This window comes from Coregonus lavaretus (genome assembly GCF_964263955.1).
Source record: "Coregonus lavaretus genome assembly, contig: HAP1_SCAFFOLD_3427, whole genome shotgun sequence".
NCBI classification, from domain to species: Eukaryota; Metazoa; Chordata; class Actinopteri; order Salmoniformes; family Salmonidae; genus Coregonus; species Coregonus lavaretus.
The window spans coordinates 17,589-42,500 of NW_028166517.1; the positions used below are offsets into that span (position 1 = coordinate 17,589).

Here is a 24,912-nt window from a genome sequence, read left to right on the forward strand (position 1 = left end):
AGAGAGAGAGAGAGAGAGAGGAGAGAGAGAGAGAGAGAGAGAGAGGAGAGAGAGAGAGAGAGAGGAGAGGGGGAGAGTGAAAGAGAGAGAGAGGGAGAGTGAGAGAGAGAGGGAGAGAGAGCGAGAGGAAGAGTGAGAGAGTGTGTATTGGGCCACTAGGACGGAATGTGCGACAGTCCTGAACGGGGCCGTAGCTAACGGAGAGAGAAGCGTCCTAAAGACACATAGAATCGAACAGCAGCCCCGGGACGAGGCTATTACCGTGGAGGCCCTTGGGGTGAACATTTCACTTCACTTCTGTTTAGAGCGAATTTGTCCTTCTTTCCTCTCCTGCGTCTGGTCGGTCGGACGGTTGGTGGAATGGCAGAGAAGCGACGCTCCCCGTGCACTCTGAGCGTCAAGGCGCACGCGTTCTCGGTGGAAGCTCTGATCGGCTCGGAGAAGAGACGGAAGCTCGGGGAGGACGACACTGGGGTGTGCTTTCTCGAGGAGGTCACCGAGGTGTTGGAGCTGCCCAGTAACGGAGGGGAGAGTAAGGAGAGGGCGTGCAACCACGCAAGCTACCGGGGAAGCGAGATAGAGTGCGCTAGTGACGGCTCGCGTAAGTAAAGACTGTTACCGTGAACTGGTGACACCGAAGACGACTTAAAATACACTCACCACCACTCCCGAGAAAAACTCACACTAAACTGAACACTGCGTAATTACATATTATGAGGCTACAACTATTCTAACAGCGACTCATTCTCAGGCGAAACTGATGAAGGCCTATCCTATAACTGGCCCGATAAACATCATCTAATCTATATTTTCTTGTTGACCTGTTTTTATTGCTCGTTGTTGTTGTTGTTGGTTGTTTTATTACAACAAGACAATGATTTTATGAACCGAATGATTGACATTAACTAAATTACCACTAGAGTGAAATAAAATGAAATCGATTACCTGCAACAACCAAGTAGGCTATAAAATATCCTATTAATAACAACAGTAAATAATAATTCTGTTATACATTTAGTCTAAACTATTTACAGAAGCCAAAACATCTGCACAGAGTTTGGGCCTAATATATTTATCTGGGTTCAGAAGCACAGAGCATTTGAAACATTTATTAAAATGCATCTGATTTAAACATATTTATCTGGGTTCAGAAGCACAGAGCATTTGAAACATTTATTAAAATGCATCTGATTTAAACATTAATGAGGGGCTGATATGTTTGCCGCTCTATTGTAGAGATATTATATAATATCCGGTTATTGGTCGAGTAAATAGAACCGCTGTGCGCGTGACTTAATCAGCCGCTTTATGAGTCTTGTTAGAATTATAAACACCCCAATTAGCTATTACCAGCAGGAAGAAGGCCTCCGAAGAGAGACGTTATATGAACGGGTTTAGACGCGCGTTAAAAACACAGAAACACAACAAACTGTTATATTGTAAAATAATACAAAATATTAGTAAAACTATTCCATATCAGCCTAGCTGTATCTGTCAGAAAATAGTGTTTTTGCTTCAGTATCGAATCGAGAGTGGTTTATGGGTGATCATTTGGGCCATTTCCATGGGTGTTCTCCTCATGGATGGCTAGGCCTGGGTGTTGCACTGGGCTGACTGTGACTCTATGGTCTTTATATATTACTGTATTCTACATTCATATATTATTCATTTATATTTAACCTTTATTTATCCAGGGAGTCCCATTGTCAGACCTCTTTTAACAGGCGGGGAGACCTGTCGATGACACTAACGTTTTAATATGCCTATTCATAGAATTTACTAGAATAAAATAGAATAGAATATAACTTAATTGTCAATCCAAGGATGATAGATGATAGCATAACAGGAGAGATAATATGGTCCTAATATAATTTATGACCGTAGCGCTATAGTTTATTACATTTAAGCCTGTCTGGTTGTGGGCTGACCAATATAGAACATATATTGTTATATTGTCTGCGGCCTGAACACCCATTTTGACAGCAACACAAATGGTCCAGTCTAGTCTGGTCTAGTCTGGTCTAGTCTGGTCAGGTCTGGTCAGGTCTGGTCCAGTCTAGTCTGGTCTGGTCTGGTCTAGTCTGGTCAGGTCTGGTCCAGTCTATTCTGGTCTAGTCTGGTCTGGTCCAGTCTAGTCTGGTCAGGTCTGGTCCAGTCTAGTCTGGTCTAGTCTGGTCTGGTCCAGTCTAATCTGGTCAGGCCTTGTGTCTCTAGAGGAGCGGAACAGACAGGATCAGACAGGAACAGACACGGCCCGTTTGGCGACGAAATACTTAAAGATCCATGATTATTATAACTGATGGGTCAATAACACACACACACACACACACCTATACTTTAGGCCTCAAATCAAATCACATTTTATTGGTCACATACACGTGTTTAGCAGATGTTATAGCGGGTGTAGCGAAATGCTTGTGCTTCTAGCTCCGACAGTGCAGTAATATCTAACAAGTAATATCTAACAATTTCACAACATATACCCAATACACACAAATCTAGGTAAGGTATGAATTAAGAATACATATATGGACGAGCGATGTCAGAGCGGCATGGACTAAGATACAGTAGAATAGTACAGAATAGAGTATATACACATGAGATGAATAGTGCAAGATATGTAAACATTATTAAAGTGGCTAGTGTTCCATTTCTTAAAGTGGCCAGTGATTTCTAGTCTGTCTATAGTCAGCAGCCTCTAATGTGTTGGTGATGGCAGTCTCTACTATGATACGAGCCTATACCAATTTACTACTACATTAAAACAAGATTGTCTTGCTCGTGACTGACCCGGACTGTCTTTCGGTAGTGGAGAGCTGTGACGTGCTGTTGGAAAGCCCCCACCCAGAGGCCCAGGCCCAGCGCGCGCCACCGGTAACGGTAACGGTTCCCGGAGAGGAGATGCGCGTGGACTTGCAGGGCTCCGACCTGTGGAAACGGTTTCACGAGATCGGTACAGAGATGATAATCACGAAGGCCGGCAGGTGAGGGAAACAACACTTTAACACACATCACAGGCTAAAGAAACACTAAATGAAGAAGAGAGGACAAAGAAGGGGAAAGAATAACTCGCCTTTTGTCTTGAAGTTTAAAGATTGTGCAGATATTTTAGAAGATCTTTCTGCTGTGACGGAAAAGGGTTATTATTTTAATTTAAAAATGTGTTAAATTAACCGGTCCTTCAATGTCGCAGTTATGACACAAGGATTATTAAGTGTCTTAACAGAAACTAAAAGCAGATTTACCGTCTAATCACAATTTGTTTGATTTAACCGGATTGATCAGAAACAAAAACAAAAAAGTTTAATGAAAAGGGAAATACTGTGAACATCATTTTAATAAAACGTTTTTAAATAAAACTAAATTACACAAAACCACCTTTGACTAAATATAATAATAATAATAACAACAACAATAAGAATGTTTTATAAGAATGTTATAAGCTACTATTGCAATGTTGTTTAAAGGATAATTTAGCTAATTCTGTCGTAGCCTATAGGTCTACCTGTCATGCATAATTTGTATTTTCTTATAGGCTTAGGCCAAGCATAATCATATATTAGGCTAAAGCGCTGATATTTATATAAATGTGTGAGAAATGTATATTTCATGGCACGAGAAAAAAGAATCTGAACAATTGTAAAAACGACCAACTGACTATGTTGCGACTCTTTACACAGCCAGTCGAAGATAATCGAAATATTTAGTGGGCTACATATTTGATGTATTAATGTGACACTATTTGATGTCTGACTTGAATGTCTCTCTCCTCCCGGTGCAGGCGGATGTTCCCCGCTATGCGCGTGAAGATCTCGGGACTGGACCCCCACCAGCAGTACTACATCACCATGGACATCATCCCCGTGGACAACAAACGATACAGGTTAGGAATATAACACTAAAAATAACTATTATATAGGCCTAAACTATACAACTGATATAGTCCAAACAACCCCGTAGACAACAAATGATAAGCTGCTGCAGGTCAGGAATTAGCCTATGCAAAATCACTTTCTTATAGCCTATACTATTGCAGGCATTTCTGTAAACGTTTACATATAGATTAACGGAGCTAGGCTAGGCAGGCGTCTTGGTTTCTTTGATATTATAGCATAAAAACCTCGAGAGGTTTAAAGTTGTAATCGTTTGTGTCGGTGAACTGGAACAAAGCGGCACAAATGGCGGTTGGGAACCGTCTGTCTGTCAGTCAGCGATGGTTGTGTCCTTGTTCCGTTTGGGAAGAAACGCCTTTTGGACAGCTAACCTCCAGCACTGACGGTCAAATAACAAATGTTGCAATAACAGGAACACAAAACACACCTTTGATGTTATTTTCTCTCTTTGTCTGTCTGTCTGTCTGTGTGTGTGTGTGTGTGTGTGTGTGTGTGTGTGTGTGTGTGTGTGTGTGTGTGTGTGTCTGTCTGTGTGTGTGTGTGTGTGTGTGTGTGTGTGTGTGTGTGTGTGCAGGTACGTGTACCACAGCTCCAAGTGGATGGTTGCGGGAAACGCGGACTCCCCGGTGCCGCCGCGTGTGTACATCCACCCGGACTCGCCAGCTTCCGGTGAAACGTGGATGCGTCAGGTGATCAGCTTCGACAAACTCAAACTGACCAATAACGAGCTGGATGACCAGGGACATGTAGGTTACCTAGACAACACTACCTATTTATTATAGATTTTTATGTATACAACACTAAACATTATAATGACTGCATTATTACTTGGCCTAAATCTACTTAATTTGATGGATGGATGGATGGGTAGATATATTGATTGACTGATTGATTGATTTATGAGCTGGAAAATCTTGATCAGAATGCTATTTGTATGAAGTGACTTTAAACTGGAAAAACTTGAGGGAGGGGATTTCAAAAGAATAAATATGAAATTGTGCTTGAAATATAATGTTTTATCAAATGTTCACTTTTTGATATACAGTAGATGTTGTGGTTGATAAAAGGACAGATATTGTAAATATTCTGAATGAAAGGATTCTGTTTATTGAGGTCATACGTGGGTTGTTTTCAGAGGAAGGAAATAGATCACATTTTCCCCAGAAGTTTAGTTAAGTTAATTGGAGTATTTAAAAAATCATTGTCAACAGTGAGCTGTAAGCAGACTGAAACCCTTAGGCTAGACAAAACGGTTTGGCCGTTCAAGAGGAACTGTGTGTGTGTTTCTGTGTGTGTGTGTGTTTCTGTGTGTGTGTGTGTTTCTGTGTGTGTGTGTGTTTCTGTGTGTGTGTGTGTTTCTGTGTGTGTGTGTGTTTCTGTGTGTGTGTGTGTTTCTGTGTGTGTGTGTGTTTCTGTGTGTGTGTGTGTTTCTGTGTGTGTGTGTGTTTCTGTGTGTGTGTGTGTTTCTGTGTGTGTGTGTGTTTCTGTGTGTGTGTGTGTTTCTGTGTGTGTGTGTGTTTCTGTGTGTGTGTGTTTCTGTGTGTGTGTGTGTTTCTGTGTGTGTGTGTGTTTCTGTGTGTGTGTGTGTTTCTGTGTGTGTACATGCGTGCCTATGTGAGTGTGTGTGTGTGCAAGTATTTGTCTATGTTTTATGATGTGAGAGAAGAGCAGGTAATTCCATTGATGTGTAATTGTGTAGTTCTTCTGCTGTATAATAATGCCCTAACCGTGTTGTATGTGTGTGTGTGCTGTGTGTGTGTGTGTGTGTGCTGTGTGCTGTGTGTGTGTGCTGTGTGTGTGTGTGTGTGCTGTGTGTGTGTGTATGTGCTGTGTGTGTGTGGGTGTGTGTGTGTGTGTGTGGGTGTGTGTGTGTGTGTGTGTGTGTGTGCTGTGTGTGTGTGTGTGTGTGTGTGTGTGTGTGTGTGTGTGTGTGTGTGTGTGTGTGTGTGTGCTGTGTGTGTGTGCTGTGTGTGTGTGTGTGTTCAGATCATCCTCCACTCCATGCATAAGTACCAGCCCCGTGTGCATGTGATCCATAAGGAGCGTGGCGAGGAGCTGTCTCCTGTTAGACCCGTTCCCCAGGGAGACGGAACCAGAACACTCAGCTTCCCAGAGACCACCTTCACCACTGTCACCGCATACCAGAACCAACAGGTAACGTTCAGTCAAAATTCAGATAACATTCACACAACCATACCAGAAATAAAACGTAACCTTTACAAAACATTTACACAGCCAAACCAGAACCAATAGGTAACCTTTACACAACATTCACACAACCTCTAAAGTCTAAACAACCATACCAGAACCTTAAAGGTAAAAGTCAGCCATTTTTATCTCAATATCATACTGTGATTGTTTTCAATTAAAATTGTCAAAAAAATGAATAAATAGTGACTTAGCAAAGAGCAATTTCTCAAGCATGAATTTAGCTAGGACTGTCTGGGAGTGGTCTGAGTGGGGAGGGGCAAACAGAACATTAGCTGTTATTGGCAGAGAGGTTTGGAACTCTCTTTCTTATTGGTCTATTAACTAATTTACTGCATGGTGATGTCACCATGGCAGGCCAAAACTCACTCCTACCAAAACAGGCTGATATCTCAGGTAGCCTTTTCAAACAGCTATTACACTAAAAGGGAATTATCATCATTTTCACAATTTCACAGTATTAATCCAACCTCATAGTGTGAAAATATATATACAGAACAAAAATATGAACTCAACATTTAAAGTGTTGGTCCTATGTTTCATGAGCTGAAAAAAACATCCCAGAAATGCTCCATGCGCACAAAAAGCTTATTTCTCGCAAATTTTGTGCACAAATGTTACATCCCTGTTAATGAGCATTTCTCCTTTGCCAAGATAATCCATTCACCTGACAGGTGTGGCATATCAAGAAGCTGATTAAACAGCATGATCATTACACAGGTGCACCTTGTGCTGGGGACAACAAAAGGCCACTCTAAAATGTGCAGTTTTGTAACACAACACAATGCCACAGATGTCTCAAGATTTGAAGGAGTTTGCAATTGGCATGTTGACTGCAGGAATGTCCACCAGAGCTGTTGCCAGAGAATAGAATGTTCATTTCTCTACCATAAGCCGCACCCAACATTGTTTTAGAGAATTTGGCAGTACGTCCAACCGGCCTCACAACCACAGACCATGTGTAACCAGGCCAACCCAGGACCTCCACATCCGACTTCTTCACCTGAGACCAACCACCCGGACAGCTGATGAAACTGTGGGTTTGCACAACCGAAGAATTTCTGCACAAACTGTCAGAAACCGTCTCAGGGAAGCTCATCTGCGTGCTCGTCATCCTCAACCGGGTCTTGACCTGACTGCAATTCTGTGTTGTAACCGACTTCAGTGGGCAAATGCTCACCTTCGATGGCCGCTGGCACGCTGGAGAAGAGTGCCCTTCACGGATGAAACCCGGGTTTCAACTCTACCGGGCAGATGGCAGACCGCGTGTATGGTGTCGTGTGGGTGAGCGGTTTGCTGATGTCAGTGGGGTTATGGTATGGGCAGGCATAAGCTACGGACAGGAAACACAATTTCATTTTATCTATGGCAATTTGAATGCACAGAGATACCGTGACAAGATCATGCATTATCATGTTTCAGCATGATAATGCATGATAATGCACTGCCCCATGTCGCAAGAATCTGTACACAATTCCTGGAAGCTGAAAATGTCCCAGTTCTTCCATGGCCTGCATACTCACCAGACATGTCACCCGCTGAGCATGTTTGGGATGCTCTGGATCGACAGCGTGTTCCAGTTCCCGCAAATATCCAGCAACTTCGCACAGCCATTGAAGAGGAGTGGGACAACATTCCACAAGCCACCATCAACAGCCTGATCAACTCTGCGAATGAGATGCATCACGCTGCATTTGGCAAATAGTGGTCACACCAGATACGGACTGGTTTTCAGATCCATGCCCCTACTTAAAAAAAAAGAAGGTATCTGTGACCAACAGATGCATATCTGTATTCCCAGTAATGTGAAATCCATAGATTAGGGCCTAATTAATTAATTTCAATTGACTGATTTCCTCATATGAACAGTAACTCAGTAAAATCGTAGAAATTGTTGCATGTTTCGTTTCTCCTTTTGTTCAGTGAACATCATGTTGCATTGGGCAACATCATGTTTTTGACTGCACTGGGACTTTAAGACAACCATACACTGACATTCACACAACATTCACACAACATTCAGACAACCATACTAGAACGAACAAACAAACAACCATAACCTAACCTTCGGTCATCATACAGCTCAGAAAACACAGCAAAGGGAGTGGCAGGGGATCAGGCTTTGACTGTAGAGAGTATTAGAGAAACATACTGTTAAAAATCCCCCTTGGTGGTGAGAGAGAGAGAGAGACAGCGAGAGAGAGAGAAAGAGAGAAAGGGAGAGAGAGAGAGAGAGAGACAGAGAGAGAGAGACAGAGACAGTTAGAGAGACAGCGAGAGAGCGAGACAGAGAGAGAGAGACAGCGAGAGAGCGAGACAGAGAGAGAGAGAGAGAGAGAGAGAGAGAGAGAGAGAGAGAAGGGAAGAGAGAGAGAGAGAGAGAGAGAGAGAGAGAGAGAGAAAAGGGAAGAGAGAGAGAGAGAGAGAGAGAGAGAGAGAGAGAGAGAGAGAGAGAGAGAAGGGAAGAGAGAGAGAGAGAGAGAGAGAGAGAGAGAGAGAGAGAAGGGAAGAGAGAGTTGTAAGGTTCTAAGGGGCAGTGTGGAACAAGGCTGATGGAGAAAACACAGTGGACATTTTGTCCACCAGATGCTGGACCAGGAAGTCAACCTGACCAGAACTAAACCACCACCGCATTCTGACCAATCACAGCATTGGATTCTAGCCAAACAGTTGAGCAGCAGTCTTTCAGATCAGTGAGATGAAGAAGTTGAAGAGAGGATAATTGAGAAAGACTCTGGTCTCTACTGGTCTCTACTGGTCTCTATCGGTCTCTACTGGTCTCTACCAGTCTCTACTGGTCTCTACTGGTTTATACTGGTCTCTAATGGTCTCTACTCTCTACTAGTCTCTACTGGTCTCTACCGGTCTCTACTGGTCTCTACCGGTCTCTACTGGTCTCTACTGGTCTATACTGGTCTCTAATGGTCTCTACCGGTCTCTACCGGTCTCTACTGGTCTCTACTGGTCTCTACTGGTCTCTGCTGGTCACTACTGGTCTCTACTGGTCTCTACTGGACTCTACTGGTCTCTACTGGTCTCTACTGGTCTCAACTGGTCTCTACCGGTCTCTACCGGTCTCTACTGGTCTCTTCTGGTCTCTACCTGTATCTACTGGTCTCTACCGGTCTCTACTGGTCTCTACTGGTCTCTACTCTCTACTAGTCTCTACTGGTCTCTACTGGTCTCTACTGGTCTCTACTGGACTCTACTGGTCTCTACTGGTCTCTACTGGTCTCAACTGGTCTCTACCGGTCTCTACCGGTCTCTACTGGTCTCTTCTGGTCTCTACCTGTATCTACTGGTCTCTACTGGTCTCTACTGGTCTCTATCGGTCTCTAATGGTCTCTACTGGTCTCTACTGGTCTCAACCGGTCTCTAATGGTCTCTACTGGTCTCTTCCGGTCTCTAATGGTCTCTTCTGGTCTCTACTGGTCTTTACTGGTCTCTTCTGGTCTCTACTTATCTATTCTGGTCTATAATGGTCTCTACTGGTCTCTAATTGTCTCTTCTGGTCTCTACCTGTATCTACTGGTCTCTACTGGTCTCTATCGGTCTCTAATGGTCTCTACTGGTCTCTACTGGTCTCAACCGGTCTCTAATGGTCTCTACTGGTCTCTACTGGTCTCTTCCGGTCTCTAATGGTCTCTTCTGGTCTCTACTGGTCTTTACTGGTCTCTTCTGGTCTCTACTTATCTATTCTGGTCTATAATGGTCTCTACTGGTCTCTAATTGTCTCTACTGGTCTCGTCTGGTCTCTACTGGTCTCTACTGGTCTCGTCTGGTCTCTACTGGTCTCTTCTGGTCTCTACTGGTCTCTTCTGGTCTCTACTTATCTATTCTGGTCTCTACTGGTCTCTACTGGTCTCTACTGGTCTCTACTTATCTATTCTGGTCTCTACTGGTCTCTACTGGTCTCTACTGGTCTCTACTTGTCTCTACTTGTCTCTACTGGTCTATAATGGTCTCTTCTGTCTCTACTGGCCTCTACTGGTCTCTACTGGTCTCTACTGGTCTATAATGTTCTATAATGGTCTCTTCTGGTCTCTTCTGGTCTCTACTGGTCTCTACTGGTCTATAATGGTCTCTACTGGTCTCTACTGGTCTCTACTGGTATCTACCGGTCTATAATGGTGTCTAATGTCTCTAATGTCTCTACTGGTCTCTACTGGTCTACAATGGTCTCTAATGGTCTCTTCTGGACTCTTCTGGACTCTACTGGTCTCTACTTATATATTCTGGTCTCTACTGGTCTCTACTGGTCTCTTCTGGACTCTACTGGTCTCTACTGGTCTCTACTGGTCTCTACTTGTCTCTACTGGTCTATAATGGTCTCTTCTGTCTCTACTGGCCTCTACTGGTCTCTACTGGTCTCTACTGGTCTATAATGTTCTATAATGGTCTCTTCTGGTCTCTTCTGGTCTCTACTGGTCTCTACTGGTCTATAATGGTCTCTACTGGTCTCTACTGGTCTCTACTGGTATCTACCGGTCTATAATGGTGTCTAATGTCTCTAATGTCTCTACTGGTCTCTACTGGTCTACAATGGTCTCTAATGGTCTCTTCTGGACTCTTCTGGACTCTACTGGTCTCTACTTATATATTCTGGTCTCTACTGGTCTCTACTGGTCTCTTCTGGACTCTACTGGTCTCTACTGGTGTCTAATGGTATTTACCGGTCTCTACAGGTCTCTAATGGTCTCTACTGGTCTCTTATGGTATCTTATGGTCTCTATTGGTCTCTATTGGTCTCTACTGGTCTCATTTGGTCTCTACTGGATCTACTGGTATCTAATGGTCTCTACTGGACTATTCTGGTCTCTTCTGGTCTCTTCTGGTCTCTACTGTTCTCTAATGGTCTTTACCGGTCTCTACAGGTCTCTACTGGTCTCTACTGGTTTCTTGTGGTGTATTGTGGTCTCTACTGGTCTCTTCTGGTTTCTTGTGGTGTATTGTGGTCTCTACTGGACTATTCTGGTCTCTTCTGGTCTCTTCTGGTCTCTACTGTTCTCTAATGGTCTTTACCGGTCTCTACAGGTCTCTACTGGTCTATACTGGTTTCTTGTGGTGTATTGTGGTCTCTACTGGTCTCTTCTGGTTTCTTGTGGTGTATTGTGGTCTCTACTGGTCTCTTCTGGTTTCTTGTGGTGTATTGTGGTCTCTACTGGTCTATTTCGGTCTCTACTGGATCTACTGGTCTCTACTGGACTATTCTGGTCTCTACTGGTCTCTACTGATCTGTACTGGTCTCTTCTGGTCTCTACTGGTCTCTACTGATCTGTACTGGTCTCTTCTGGTCTCTACTGGTCTCTACTGGTCTCCACATTTTGCCATGAATTTTGTTCTGGAGTCAGCTCTGCAAAGTGGGTACTAGCTGCCATAACCACAAAGTCATAAAATCAGATTTTAAACCCAACCCTAACCTTAACCCTAACCTGCTAAATCTAATGCCTAATCCTTACCTTAAATTAAGACCAAAAAGCCTCCACATACAATTTAATAATATCATCAAAGCTAAAACAACAAAGCTCTGAAGCTTATTTCCATATATCCTGGACAATGGCAGTGTGACACACAATAGATACCAAAAGGCAGACAATATGCAATCCTGGGCAATTCTTTCTCACCCCGTACTGTAGTCTTATGGCGCACTAACTACTTACTGACCACACACATACTCTCTGTGGTCACTAAAAATCCCATGGCACTTATTGTAAGAGTAGGGGGTGTTAACCCCGGTGTCCTGGCTAAATTCCCAATCTGGCCCTCATACCATCATGGCCACTTAATCAGCCCCAGCTTCCAATTGGCTCATTCAGCCCCCCCTATTAGCATAATAAATCTGACATTATGCTAATATGGTTGTGTTGCTTGTATGGTAATTACGGCATTATGCTAATATGGTTGTGTTGCTTGTATGGTAATTACGACATTATGCTAATATGGTTGTGTTGCTTGTATGGTAATTACGAAATTATGCTAACATGGTTGTGTTGCTTGTATGGTAATTACGACATTATGCTAATATGGTTGTGTTGCTTGTATGGTAATTACGGCATTATGCTAATATGGTTGTGTTGCTTGTATGGTAATTACGGCATTATGCTAATATGGTTGTGTTGCTTGTATGGTAATTACGACATTATGCTAATATGGTTGTGTTGCTTGTATGGTAATTACGACATTATGCTAATATGGTTGTGTTGCTTGTATGGTAATTACGACATTATGCTAATATGGTTGTGTTGCTTGTATGGTAATTATGACATTATGCTAATAGGTTGTGTTGCTTGTATGGTAATTATGACATTATGCTAACATGGGTGTTGATGGTCTGATGTTGTTGTTGTTGTTGTTGTTGTTGTTGTTGTTGTGTTCAGATCACCAGGCTGAAGATCGACAGGAACCCATTTGCTAAAGGCTTCAGAGACTCAGGCAGAAACCGGTGAGTTCCTCTACATATTACTGGGTAGTACAGAGCCTGGGATGTATATATATTATATATATTATATATTATGGACAATTATTGATGAAGATGAGCAAAATAAGTGTCTAAAATAAATACCACAAATACTATATTATATATATTTATATATATACTGTATATATACAGTGGGGAGAACAAGTATTTGATACACAGCCGATTTTGCAGGTTTTCCTACTTACAAAGCATGTAGAGGTCTGTCATTTTTATCATAGGTACATTTCAACTGTGAGAGACGGAATCCAGAAAATCTAAAATCCAGAAAATCACATTGTATGATTTTTAAGTAATTAATTTGCATTTTATTGCATGACATAAGTATTTGATACATCAGAAAAGCAGAACTTAATGTTTGGTACAGAAACCTTTGTTTGCAATTACAGAGATCATACGTTTCCTGTAGGTCTTGACCAGGTGTGCACACACTGCAGCAGGGATTTTGGCCCACTCCTCTATACAGACCTTCTCCAGATCCTTCTGGTTTCGGGGCTGTCGCTGGGCAATACGGACTTTCAGCTCCCTCCAAATACTTTCTATTGGGTTCAGGTCTGGAGACTGGCTAGGCCACTCCAGGACCTTGAGATGCTTCTTACGGAGCCACTCCTTAGTTGCCCCGGCTGTGTGTTTCGGGTCGTTGTCATGCTGGAAGACCCAGCCACGACCCATCTTCAATGCTCTTACTGAGGGAAGGAGGTTGTTGGCCAAGATCTCGCGATACATGGCCCCATCCATCCTCCCCTCAATACGGTGCAGTCGTCCTGTCCCCTTTGCAGAAAAGCATCCCCAAAGAATGATGTTTCCACCTCCATGCTTCACGGTTGGGATAGTGTTCTTGGGGTTGTACTCATCCTTCTTCTTCCTCCAAACACGGCGAGTGGAGTTTAGACCAAAAAGCTCTATTTTTGTCTCATCAGACCACATTACCTTCTCCCATTCCTCCTCTGGCTCATCCAGATGGTCATTGGCAAACTTCAGACGGGCCTGGACATGTGCTGGCTTGAGCAGGGAGACCTTGCGTGCCCTGCAGGATTTTAATCCATGACGGCGTAGTGTGTTACTAATGGTTTTCTTTGAGACTGTGGTCCCAGCTCTCTTCAGGTCATTTACCAGGTCCTGCCGTGTAGTTCTGGGCTGATCCCTCACCTTCCTCATGATCATTGATGCCCCACGAGGTGAGATCTTGCATGGAGCCCCAGACCGAGGGTGATTGACCGTCATCTTGAACTTCTTCCATTTTCTAATAATTGCGCCAACAGTTGTTGCCTTCTCACCAAGCTGCTTGCCTATTGTCCTGTAGCCCATCCCAGCCTTGTGCAGGTCTACAATTTTATTCCTGATGTCCTTACACAGCTCGCTGGTCTTGGCCATTGTGGAGAGGTTGGAGTCTGTTTGATTGAGTGTGTGGACAGATGTCTTTAATACAGGTAACGAGTTCAAACAGGTGAAGTTAATACAGGTAATGAGTGGAGAACAGGAGGGCTTCTTAAAGAAAAACTAACAGGTCTGTGAGAGCCGGAATTCTTACTGGTTGGTAGGTGATCAAATACTTATGTCATGCAATAAAATGCAAATGAATTACTTAAAAATCATACAATGTGATTTTCTGGATTTTTGTTTTAGATTATGTCTCTCACAGTTGAAGTGTACCTATGATACAAATTACAGACCTCTACATGCTTTGTAAGTAGGAAAACCTGCAAAATCGGCAGTGTATCAAATACTTGTTCTCCCCACTGTATATATATATATATATATATATATATATATATATATTTCTTTTTTTTTTTTTTTTCAATTACACTACCGGTAAAAAGTTTCACAATACCTACTCTTTCAAGGTTTTTTATTTATTTTAAACTATTTATTTAATTTGTAATAATAGTGAAGACATCAAAACTATGAAATAACACATATGGAATCATGTAGTAACCAAAAAAGTGTTAAACAAATCAAAATATATTTTATATTTGAGATTCTTCAAATAGCCACCCTTTGCCTTGATGACACCCTTTCCTGTTTCCAGGCGGCAGGTAGCTTAGTGGTTAAGAGCGTTGTGCCAGTAACCGAAAGGTTGCTGCTTCTAATCCCCGAGCCGACTAGGTGAAAAATCTGTCGATGTGCCCTTGAGCAAGGCACTTAACCCTAATTGCTCCTGTAAGTCGCTCTGGATAAGAGCGTCTGCTAAATGACTAAAATGTAAAAATGACAGCATTGCACACTCTCGGCATTCTCTCAACTAGCTTCATGAGGTAGTCACCTGGAATGCATTTCAATTAACAGGTGTGCCTTCTTAAATGTCAGTTCGTCAAATTTGTCAGGAGAACGCTACCTGCCCGAAGTTTGGTGGAGGAAGAATAATGGTCTGGGGCTGTTTTTCATGGTTCGGGCCCCTTAGTTCCAGGGAAGGGAAATCTTAATGCTACAGCATACAATGACATTCTAGATGATTGTGTGCTTCCAACTTTGTGGTAACAGTTTGGGCAAGGCCCTTTCCTGTTTCAGCATGGCAATGCCCCAATGTACAAAGCGAGAACCATACAGAAATGGTTTGTCGAGATCGGTGTGGAAGAACTTTACTTGCCTGCACAGAGCCCTGACCTCAATCCCATCGAACACCATTGGGATGAATTGGAACACCAACTGCAAATCAACATCAGTGCCCAACCTCATTAATGCTCTTGTGGCTGAATGGAAGCAAGTCCCCGCAGCAATGTTCCAACATCTAGTGGTAAGCCTTCCCAGAACAGTGGAGGCTGTTATAGCAACAAAGGGGGGACCAACTCCATATTAATGCCCATGATTTTAGAATGATAATTTCAATAATGTCCACATACTTTTGGTCATGTAGTGTATATTATAAACATACAAGTGTGTGTGTATATATATACGCTACCAGTCAAAAGTTGGGACACACCTACTCATTCCAGGGGTTTTCTTTATTTGTACTATTTTCTACATTGTAGAATAATAGTGAAGACATCAAAACTATGAAATAACACATATGGAATCATGTAGTAACCAAAAAAGTGTTCAGCACATTCTTCAAATAGTCACCCTTTGCCTTGATGACAGCTTTGCACACTCTTGGCATTCTCTCAACCAGCTTCATGAGGTAGTCACCTGGAATGAATTTCAATTAACAGGTGTGCCTTCTTAAAAGTTAATTTGTGGGATTTATTTTCATCTTAATGCGTTTGAGCCAATCAGTTGTGTTGTGACAAGGTAGGTGGGGTATACAGAAGATAGCCCTATTTGGTAAAAGACCAAGTCCATATTATGGCAAGAACAGCTCAAATAAGCAAAGCGAAACGACAGTCCATCATTACTTTAAGACATGAAGGTCAGTCAATACGGAAAATGGAAAGAACTTTGAGAGTTTCTTCAAGTGCATTCGCAAAAACCATCAAGCGCTATGATAAAACTGGCTCTCATGAGGACCGCCACAGGAATGGAAGACCCAGAGTTACCTCTGCTGCAGAGGATACGTTCATTAGAGTTGCCAGCCTCAGAAATTGCAGCCCAAATAAATGCTTCACAGAGTTCATGTCACAGACACATCTCAACATCAACTGTTCAGAGGAGACTGTGTGAATCAGGCCTTCATGGCTGAATTTCTGCAAAGAAATCACTACTAAAGGACACCAATAAGAAGAAGAGACCTGCTTGGGCCAAGAAACACGAGCAATGGACATTAGACCGGTGGAAATCTGTCCTTTGGGCTGATGAGTAAAAATTTGACATTTTTGGTTCCAACCGCTGTGTCTTTCTGAGACGCAGTGTGGATGAACAGATTATCTCTGCATGTGTATTTCCCACCGTAAAGCATGGAGGAGGAGGTGTTATGGTGTGGGGGTGCTTTGCTGGTGACACTGTCTGTGATTTATTTAGAATTCAAGGCACACTTAACCAGCATGGCTACCACAGTATTCTGCAGCGATACGCCATCCCATCTGGTTTGGGCTTAGTTGGACTATCATTTGTTTTTCAACAGGACAATGACCCAACACACCACCAGGTGTGTGTATAATATACAATATATAACTGTGTGTGTATAATATACAGTATTTTACTGTGTGTATAATATACAATATATAACTGTGTGTATAATATACAATATATAACTGTGTGTATAATATACAGTATATAACTGTGTGTGTATAATATGCAGTATTTTACTGTGTGTATAATATACAATATATAACTGTGTGTATAATATACAGTATATAACTGTGTGTGTATAATATACAGTATTTTACTGTGTGTATAATATACAATATATAACTGTGTGTATAATATACAGTATATAACTGTGTGTATAATATACAATATATAACTGTGTGTATAATATACAGTATAACTGTGTGTTCCAGGATGGGTCTGGAGGCTCTAGTAGAATCATATGCGTTCTGGCGTCCGTCTCTCAGATCCCTGACATTTGAAGACATCTCTGGAATTAAGCAAGGTGAGACAGAGTTTCTTCAAATTTATGAAATCTCTCTTCAAACAAGAATCCTCAACCCAAACTTAAAAAACAACAACTAAAAACATACTGTTGTGCTGGTCTTACTGTTGTACTGGTCATACTGTTGTACTGGTCTCACTGTAGTACTGGTCATAATGTTGTCTTACTGTTGTACTGGTCTCACTGTTGTTCTGGTCTCACTGTTGTACTGGTCATAATGTTGTCTTACTGTTGTACTGGTCATAATGTTGTCTTACTGTTGTACTGGTCTCACTGTTGTCTCACTGTTGTACTGGTCTCACTGTTGTTCTGGTCTCACTGTTGTACTGGTCATAATGTTGTCTTACTATTGTACTGGTCTCACTGTTGTACTGGTCATAATGTTGTCTCACTGTTGTACTGGTCATAATGTTGTCTCATTGTTGTACTGGTCTTATTGTTGTACTGGTCTTATTGATGCACTTGTATCACTGTTGTACTGGTATCACTGTTGTACTGGTCTTACTGTTGTACTGGTCTCACTGTTGTACTGGTCTTACTGTTGTACTGGTCTCACTGTTGTACTGGTCTTACTGTTGTACTGGTCTTATTGATGCACTTGTATCACTGTTGTACTGGTATCACTGTTGTACTGGTCTCACTGTTGTACTGGTATCACTGTTGTACTGGTATCACTGTTGTACTGGTCTCACTGTTGTACTGGTCTTAATGTTGTAGTGGTATCACTGTTGTACTGGTCTCACTGTTGTACTGGTATCACTGTTGTACTGGTCTCACTGTTGTACTGGTATCACTGTTGTACTGGTCTCACTGTTGTACTGGTCTTAATGTTGTAGTGGTATCACTGTTGTACTGGTCTCACTGTTGTACTGGTCTTAATGTTGTAGTGGTATCACTGTTGTACTGGTCTCACTGTTGTACTGGTCTTAATGTTGTAGTGGTATCACTGTTGTACTGGTATCACTGTTGTACTGGTCTCACTGTTGTACTGGTCTCACTGTTGTACTGGTCTCACTGTTGTACTGGTCTCACTGTAGTACTGGTCTTATAGTTGTCTTACTGTTGTACTGGTCTTATTGTTGTACTGGTCTTATTGTTGTACTGTTCGTACTGTTGTACTTGTCTCATTGTTGTACTGGTGTCACTGTTGTACTGGTGTCATTGCTGTACTGGTCTTAATGTTCTCCTACTGTTGTGATGGTCTTAATGTTGTCTTACTCGTGTTGTACTGCTCTCACTGTTGTACTGGACTTACTGTTGTACTGGTCTTACTGTTTTACTGGTCTTTTTGTTGTACTGGTCTTACTGTTGTACTGGTCTTAACGTTGTACTGGTCTCACTGTAGTACTGGTCTTACTGTTGTTCTGGTCTCACTGTTGTACTGGTCATAATGTTGTCTTACTGTTGTAATGGTCTAAATGTTGTACTGGTCTTATTGTTGTACTGGTCTTATTGATGCACTTGTATCACTGCTGTACTGGTATCACTGTTGTACTGGTCTCACTGTTGTACTGGTCTCACTGTTGTACTGGTCTCACTGTTGTACTGGTCTCACTGTTGTACTGGTCTTAATGTTGTAGTGGTATCACTGTTGTACTGGTCTCACTGTTGTACTGGTCTCACTGTTGTACTGGTCTCACTGTAGTACTGGTCTTATTTTTGTACTAATCTTATTGTTGTACTGGTCTTATTGTTGTACTGGTCTCACTGTTGTACCGGACTTATTGTTGTACTGGTCTTAATGTACTGGTCTTACTGTTGTACTGGTCTTATTGTTGTACTGGTCTTATTGTTGTACTGGTCGTACTGTTGTACTTTTCTCATTGCTGTACTGGTCTTAATGTTCTCCTACTGTTGTGATGGTCTTAATGTTGTCTTACTCTTGTTGTACTGCTCTCAATGTTGTACTGGTCTTACTGTTGTACTGGTCTCACTGTTGTACTGGTCTTATTGTTGTACTGGTCTTATTGTTGTACTGGACTTACTGTTGTACTGGTCTCATTGTTGTATTGGTGTCACTGTTTTACTGGTGTCATTGTTGTACTGGACTCAATGTTGTACTGGTCTTATTGTTGTACTGGTCTCATTGTTGTATTGGTGTCACTGTTGTACTGGTGTCATTGTTGTACTGGACTCAATGTTGTACTGGTCTTATTGTTGTACTGGTCTCATTGTTGTATTGGTGTCACTGTTGTACTGGTGTCATTGTTGTACTGGACTCACTGTTGTACTGGTCTTACTGTTGTACTGGTCTTAACGTTGTACTGGTCTTACTGTTGTACTGGTCTTAATGTTCTCCTACTGTTGTACTGGTCTTATTGTTGTACTGGTGTCAATGCTGTACTGGTCTTAATGTTCTCCTACTGTTGTGATGGTCTTAATGTTGTCTTACTCTTGTTGTACTGCTCTCAATGTTGTACTGGTCTTACTGTTGTACTGGTGTCATTGTTTTACTGGACTCAATGTTGTACTGGTCTTATTGTTGTACTGGTCTCATTGTTGTACTGGTCTTATTGTTGTACTGGTCTCATTGTTGTATTGGTGTCACTGTTGTACTGGTCTTATTGTTGTACTGGTCTCATTGTTGTATTGGTGTCACTGTTGTACTGGTGTCATTGTTGTACTGGACTCACGGTTGTACTGGTCTTACTGTTGTACTGGTCTTAACGTTGTACTGGTCTTACTGTTGTACTGGTCTTAATGTTCTCCTACTGTTGTACTGGTCTTATTGTTGTACTGGTGTCATTGCTGTACTGGTCTTAATGTTCTCCTACTGTTGTGATGGTCTTAATGTAGTCTTACTCTTGTTGTACTGCTCTCAATGTTGTATTGGTCTTACTGTTGTACTGGTGTCATTGTTGTACTGGACTCAATGTTGTACTGGTCTTATTGTTGTACTGGTCTCATTGTTGTATTGGTGTCACTGTTGTACTGGTGTCATTGTTGTACTGGACTCAATGTTGTACTGGTCTTATTGTTGTACTGGTCTCATTGTTGTATTGGTGTCACTGTTGTACTGGTGTCATTGTTGTACTGGACTCACTGTTGTACTGGTCTTACTGTTGTACTGGTCTTAACGTTGTACTGGTCTTACTGTTGTACTGGTCTTAATGTTCTCCTACTGTTGTACTGGTCTTATTGTTGTACTGGTGTCAATGCTGTACTGGTCTTAATGTTCTCCTACTGTTGTGATGGTCTTAATGTTGTCTTACTCTTGTTGTACTGCTCTCAATGTTGTACTGGTCTTACTGTTGTACTGGTGTCATTGTTTTACTGGACTCAATGTTGTACTGGTCTTATTGTTGTACTGGTCTCATTGTTGTACTGGTCTTATTGTTGTACTGGTCTCATTGTTGTATTGGTGTCACTGTTGTACTGGTCTTATTGTTGTACTGGTCTCATTGTTGTATTGGTGTCACTGTTGTACTGGTGTCATTGTTGTACTGGACTCACGGTTGTACTGGTCTTACTGTTGTACTGGTCTTAACGTTGTACTGGTCTTACTGTTGTACTGGTCTTAATGTTCTCCTACTGTTGTACTGGTCTTATTGTTGTACTGGTGTCATTGCTGTACTGGTCTTAATGTTCTCCTACTGTTGTGATGGTCTTAATGTAGTCTTACTCTTGTTGTACTGCTCTCAATGTTGTATTGGTCTTACTGTTGTACTGGTGTCATTGTTGTACTGGACTCAATGTTGTACTGGTCTTATTGTTGTACTGGTCTCATTGTTGTATTGGTGTCACTGTTGTATTGGTGTCATTGTTGTACTGGTGTCATTGTTGTACTGGACTCACTGTTGTACTGGTCTTATTGTTTTACCGGTATTGTTGTTGTACTGGTCTTATTGTTTTACCGGTATTGTTGTTGTACTGGTCTTATTGTTTTACCGGTATTGTTGTTGTACTGGTCTTATTGTTTTACCGGTATTGTTGTTGTACTGGTCTTATTGTTTTACCGGTATTGTTGTTGTACTGGTCTCACTGTTTTACCGGTATTGTTGTTGTACTGGTCTCACTGTTGTACTGGTCTCACTGTTGTACTGGTCTTACTGTTGTACTGGTCTTAACGTTGTACTGGTCTTACTGTTCTACTGGTCTTAATGTTCTCCTACTGTTGTACTGGTCTTATTGTTGTACTGGTTTTACTGTTGTACTGGTCTTATTTTTGTACTGGTCTTACTGTTGTACTGGTCTTACTGTTGTACTGGTCTTAACGTTGTACTGGTCTTACTGTTCTACTGGTCTTAATGTTCTCCTACTGTTGTACTGGTCTTATTGTTGTACTGGTCTTACTGTTGTACTGGTTTTACTGTTGTACTCGTCTTACTGTTGTACTGGTTTTACTGTTGTACTGGTCTTAATGTTGTTATACTGTTGTACTGGTCTTATTGTTGTACTGGTCTTACTGTTGTACTGGTCTTAATGTTGTCTTACTGTTATACTGGTCTTAATGTTCTCCTACTGTTGTGATGGTCTTAATGTTGTCTTACTCGTGTTGTACTGCTCTCACTTTTGTACTGATCTTACTTTTGTACTGATCTTACTGTTGTACTGGTCTTATTGTTGTACTAGTCTCATTGTTATACTGGTCTCACTGTTGTACTGGTCATAATGTTGTCTTACTGTTGTACTGGTCTCACTGTTGTAGTGGTCATAATGTTGTCTTACTGTTGTACTGGTCTCACCGTTGTACTGGTCTTACAGTTGTGCTGGTCTTACTGTTGTACTGGTCTTATTGTTGTAATGGTCATAATGTTGTCTTACTGTTGTACTGGTCTCACTGTTGTACTGGTCATAATGTTGTCTTACTGTTGTACTGGTCTCACTGTTGTACCGTCTTACAGTTGTACTGGTCTTACTGTTGTACTGGTCTTATTGTTGTACTGGTCTTACAGTTGTACTGGTTGTACTGTTGTGCTGGTTTTACTGTTGTACTGGTCTTATTGTTGTACTCGTCTTACTGTTGCGCTGGTTTCACAGTTGTACTGGTTTTACTGTTGTACTGGTCTTACTTTTGTACTGGTCTTATTGTTGTACTGGTCTTAATGTTGTACTGGTCTAATTTGTGTACTGGTCTTACTTTTGTACAACAGTAAGGTCTTGCTCATATACTTATCTTAATGTTATCCTATCGTTGTACTGGTCTTAATGTTCATTTACCACTGTACTGGTCTTACTGTTGTACTGGTCTTAACGTTGTACTGGTCTTACTGTTGTACTGGTCTTATTGTTGTACTCGTCTTACTCTTGTACTGGTCTCACTGTTGTACTGGTCTTACTGTTGTACTGGTCTCACTGTTGTACTGGTCTTACTGTTGTACTGGTCTTATTGTTGTACTGGTCTTACTCTTGTACTGGTCTCACTGTTGTACTGGTCTTACTGTTGTACTGGTCTTATTGTTGTACTGGTCTCACTGTTGTACTGGTCTTACTGTTGTACTGGTCTTTATGTTGTACTGGTCTTACTGTTGTACTGGTCTTATTGTTGTACTGGTCTCACTGTTGTACTGGTCTTACTGTTGTACTGGTCTTATTGTTGTACTGGTCTTACTGTTGTACTGGTCTTAATGTTGTCTTACTGTTATACTGGTCTTATTGTTGTATTGGTCTTAATGTTGTCTTACTGTTATACTGGTCTTCATGTTGTACTGGTCTAACTTTTGTACTGGTCTTCTTGTTCTTCTGGTCTCACTGTTGTAATGGTCTTTTTTTAGACATACTATTGTACTGGTCTTTTGTTGAACTGGTCTTACTGTTGTACTGGTCTCACTGTTGTACTTGTCTTAATGTTCTCTTACTGATGTACTGGTCTTGATGTCGTACTTGTTTTACTGTTGTTATGGTCTTTATGTTGTACTGGTCTTATTGTTGTACTGGTCTTACTGTTGTACTTTTCTCACTGTTGTACTGGTCTCACTGTTGTACTGGTCTTATTGTTGTAATGGTCATACTGTTTTACTGGTCTTTATGTTGTACTGGTCTTATTGTTGTACATGTCTTAATGATGTCTTACTGTTGTACTGGTCTCACTGTTGTACTGGTCTTACTGTTGTACTGGTCTTTATGTTGTACTGGTCTTACTGTTGTACTGGTCTTACTGTTGTACTGGTCTCATTGTTGTACTGGTCCTACTGTTTTACTGGTCTTACAGTTGTACTGGTCTTACTGTTGTACTGGTCTCATTGTTTTACTGGTCCTACTGTTTTACTGGTCTTACTGTTGTACTGGTCTTACTGTTGTACTGGTCTTACTGTTGTACTGGTCTTACTGTTTTACTGGTCTTACTGCTGTACTGGTGTTACTGTTGTACTGGTCATACTGTTTTACTGGTCTCACTGTTGTACTGGTCTTACTGTTGTACTGGTCTTTATGTTGTACTGGTCTCACTGTTGTACTGGTCTTTATGTTGTACTGGTCTCATTGTTGTACTGGTCTTACTGTTGTACTGGTCTCATTGTTGTACTGGTCTTATTTTTGTACTGGTCTTATTGTTGTACTGGTCTCACTGTTGTACTGGTCTTATTGTTGTACTGGTCTTATTGTTGTACTGGTCTTAATGTTGAACTGGTCTTAACGTTGCACTGGTCTTAATGTTGTACTGGTCTTTATGTTGTACTGGTCTTATTGTTTTACTGGTCTTACTGTTGTACTGGTCTTACTGTTGTACTGGTCTTATTGTTGTACTGGTCTCACTGTTGTACTGGTCTTATTGTTGTACTGGTGTTATTGTTGTACTGGTCTTAACATTGTATTGGTCTTAATGTTGTACTGGTCTTTATGTTGTACTGGTCTTATTGTTGTACTGGTCTTATTGTTGTACTGGTCTCACTGTTGTACTGGTCTCACTGTTGTACTGGTCTTATTGTTGTACTGGTCTCACTGTTGTACTGGTCTTATTGTTGTACTGGTGTTATTGTTGTACTGGTCTTAACATTGTATTGGTCTTAATGTTGTACTGGTCTTTATGTTGTACTGGTCTTATTGTTGTACTGGTCTTACTGTTGTACTGGTCTTACTGTTGTCCTGGTCTCACTGTTGTACTGGTCTCATTGTTGTACTGGTCTTATTGTTGTACTGGTCTCACTGTTGTACTGGTCTTATTGTTGTACTGGCCTTATTTTTGTACTGGTCTTATTGTTGTACTGGTCTTACTGTTGTACTGGTCTCACTGTTGTACTGGTCTCATTGTTGTACTGGTCTTATTGTTGTACTGGTCTCACTGTTGTTCTGGTCTTACTGTTGTACTGGTCTTTATGTTGTACTGGTCTTACTGTTGTACTGGTCTTATTTTTGTACTGGTCTTATTGTTGTACTGGTCTTATTGTTGTACTGGTCTCATTGTTGTACTGGTCTTTATGTTGTAATTGTATTTTCTTACTACCACTGACTTTGCTGATGTATTGAGTTATATTGACTCTGACTGTGATTTGTTGTCCTTGTATCTACCTTTATTGACTGGAAGTTGTTCTTCCTCAGAGCGTCTGCTAAATTAATAAAAGGTTAATGTATCTGATTCATTTTGTTTAGTGATATTACTGTGTCTGTCTCTCTGCAGGAGCTCCAGGGCCCCATGGAGGCGTAGGATCGTCTCACCTGCTCTCCTCTTCTCCTTGCTCCTCCCCCTTCCAGGTGTGGCCTCTCTCTCCCCCAGACTACACCTGCAGTCGGCCGACACACCCTCACACACCCCTACATCGCTACGGTAACCTCCCCGAGCCCTTCCCCCATTCTACGTCGCGAGGACCATCAGCCTATGACAGTGAAGGATTCTGCTCTATGTCCCTCCCTCCCTCTCAGATTGGTTATCTACAAAACCCCGCTCACCAGGGTTACGGAAGTCTCCGCCTCCACTCCCCCCCATACGGTCT

The 24,912-nt window shown here is 41.7% G+C and overlaps 1 protein-coding gene across 1 annotated transcript in view; it reads left to right on the forward strand.

Annotated features, from left to right (window-relative positions):
- Window positions 1-360: 360 nt before the first annotated feature.
- Window positions 361-24,912, forward strand: part of LOC311114612 (T-box transcription factor TBX18-like) — a gene marked incomplete at both ends in the record, with an annotated part of 24,798 nt that continues 246 nt past the window's right edge. Inside the window, 8 exon segments of the mRNA XM_084189850.1 lie at window positions 361-601; window positions 2,810-2,984; window positions 3,782-3,883; window positions 4,468-4,639; window positions 5,880-6,047; window positions 12,479-12,543; window positions 16,953-17,044; window positions 24,600-24,912. The exon segment at window positions 24,600-24,912 is cut by the window's right edge and continues 17 nt beyond it. Of these exon segments, the coding sequence (XP_084045976.1) occupies window positions 361-601; window positions 2,810-2,984; window positions 3,782-3,883; window positions 4,468-4,639; window positions 5,880-6,047; window positions 12,479-12,543; window positions 16,953-17,044; window positions 24,600-24,912 (1,328 nt within the window).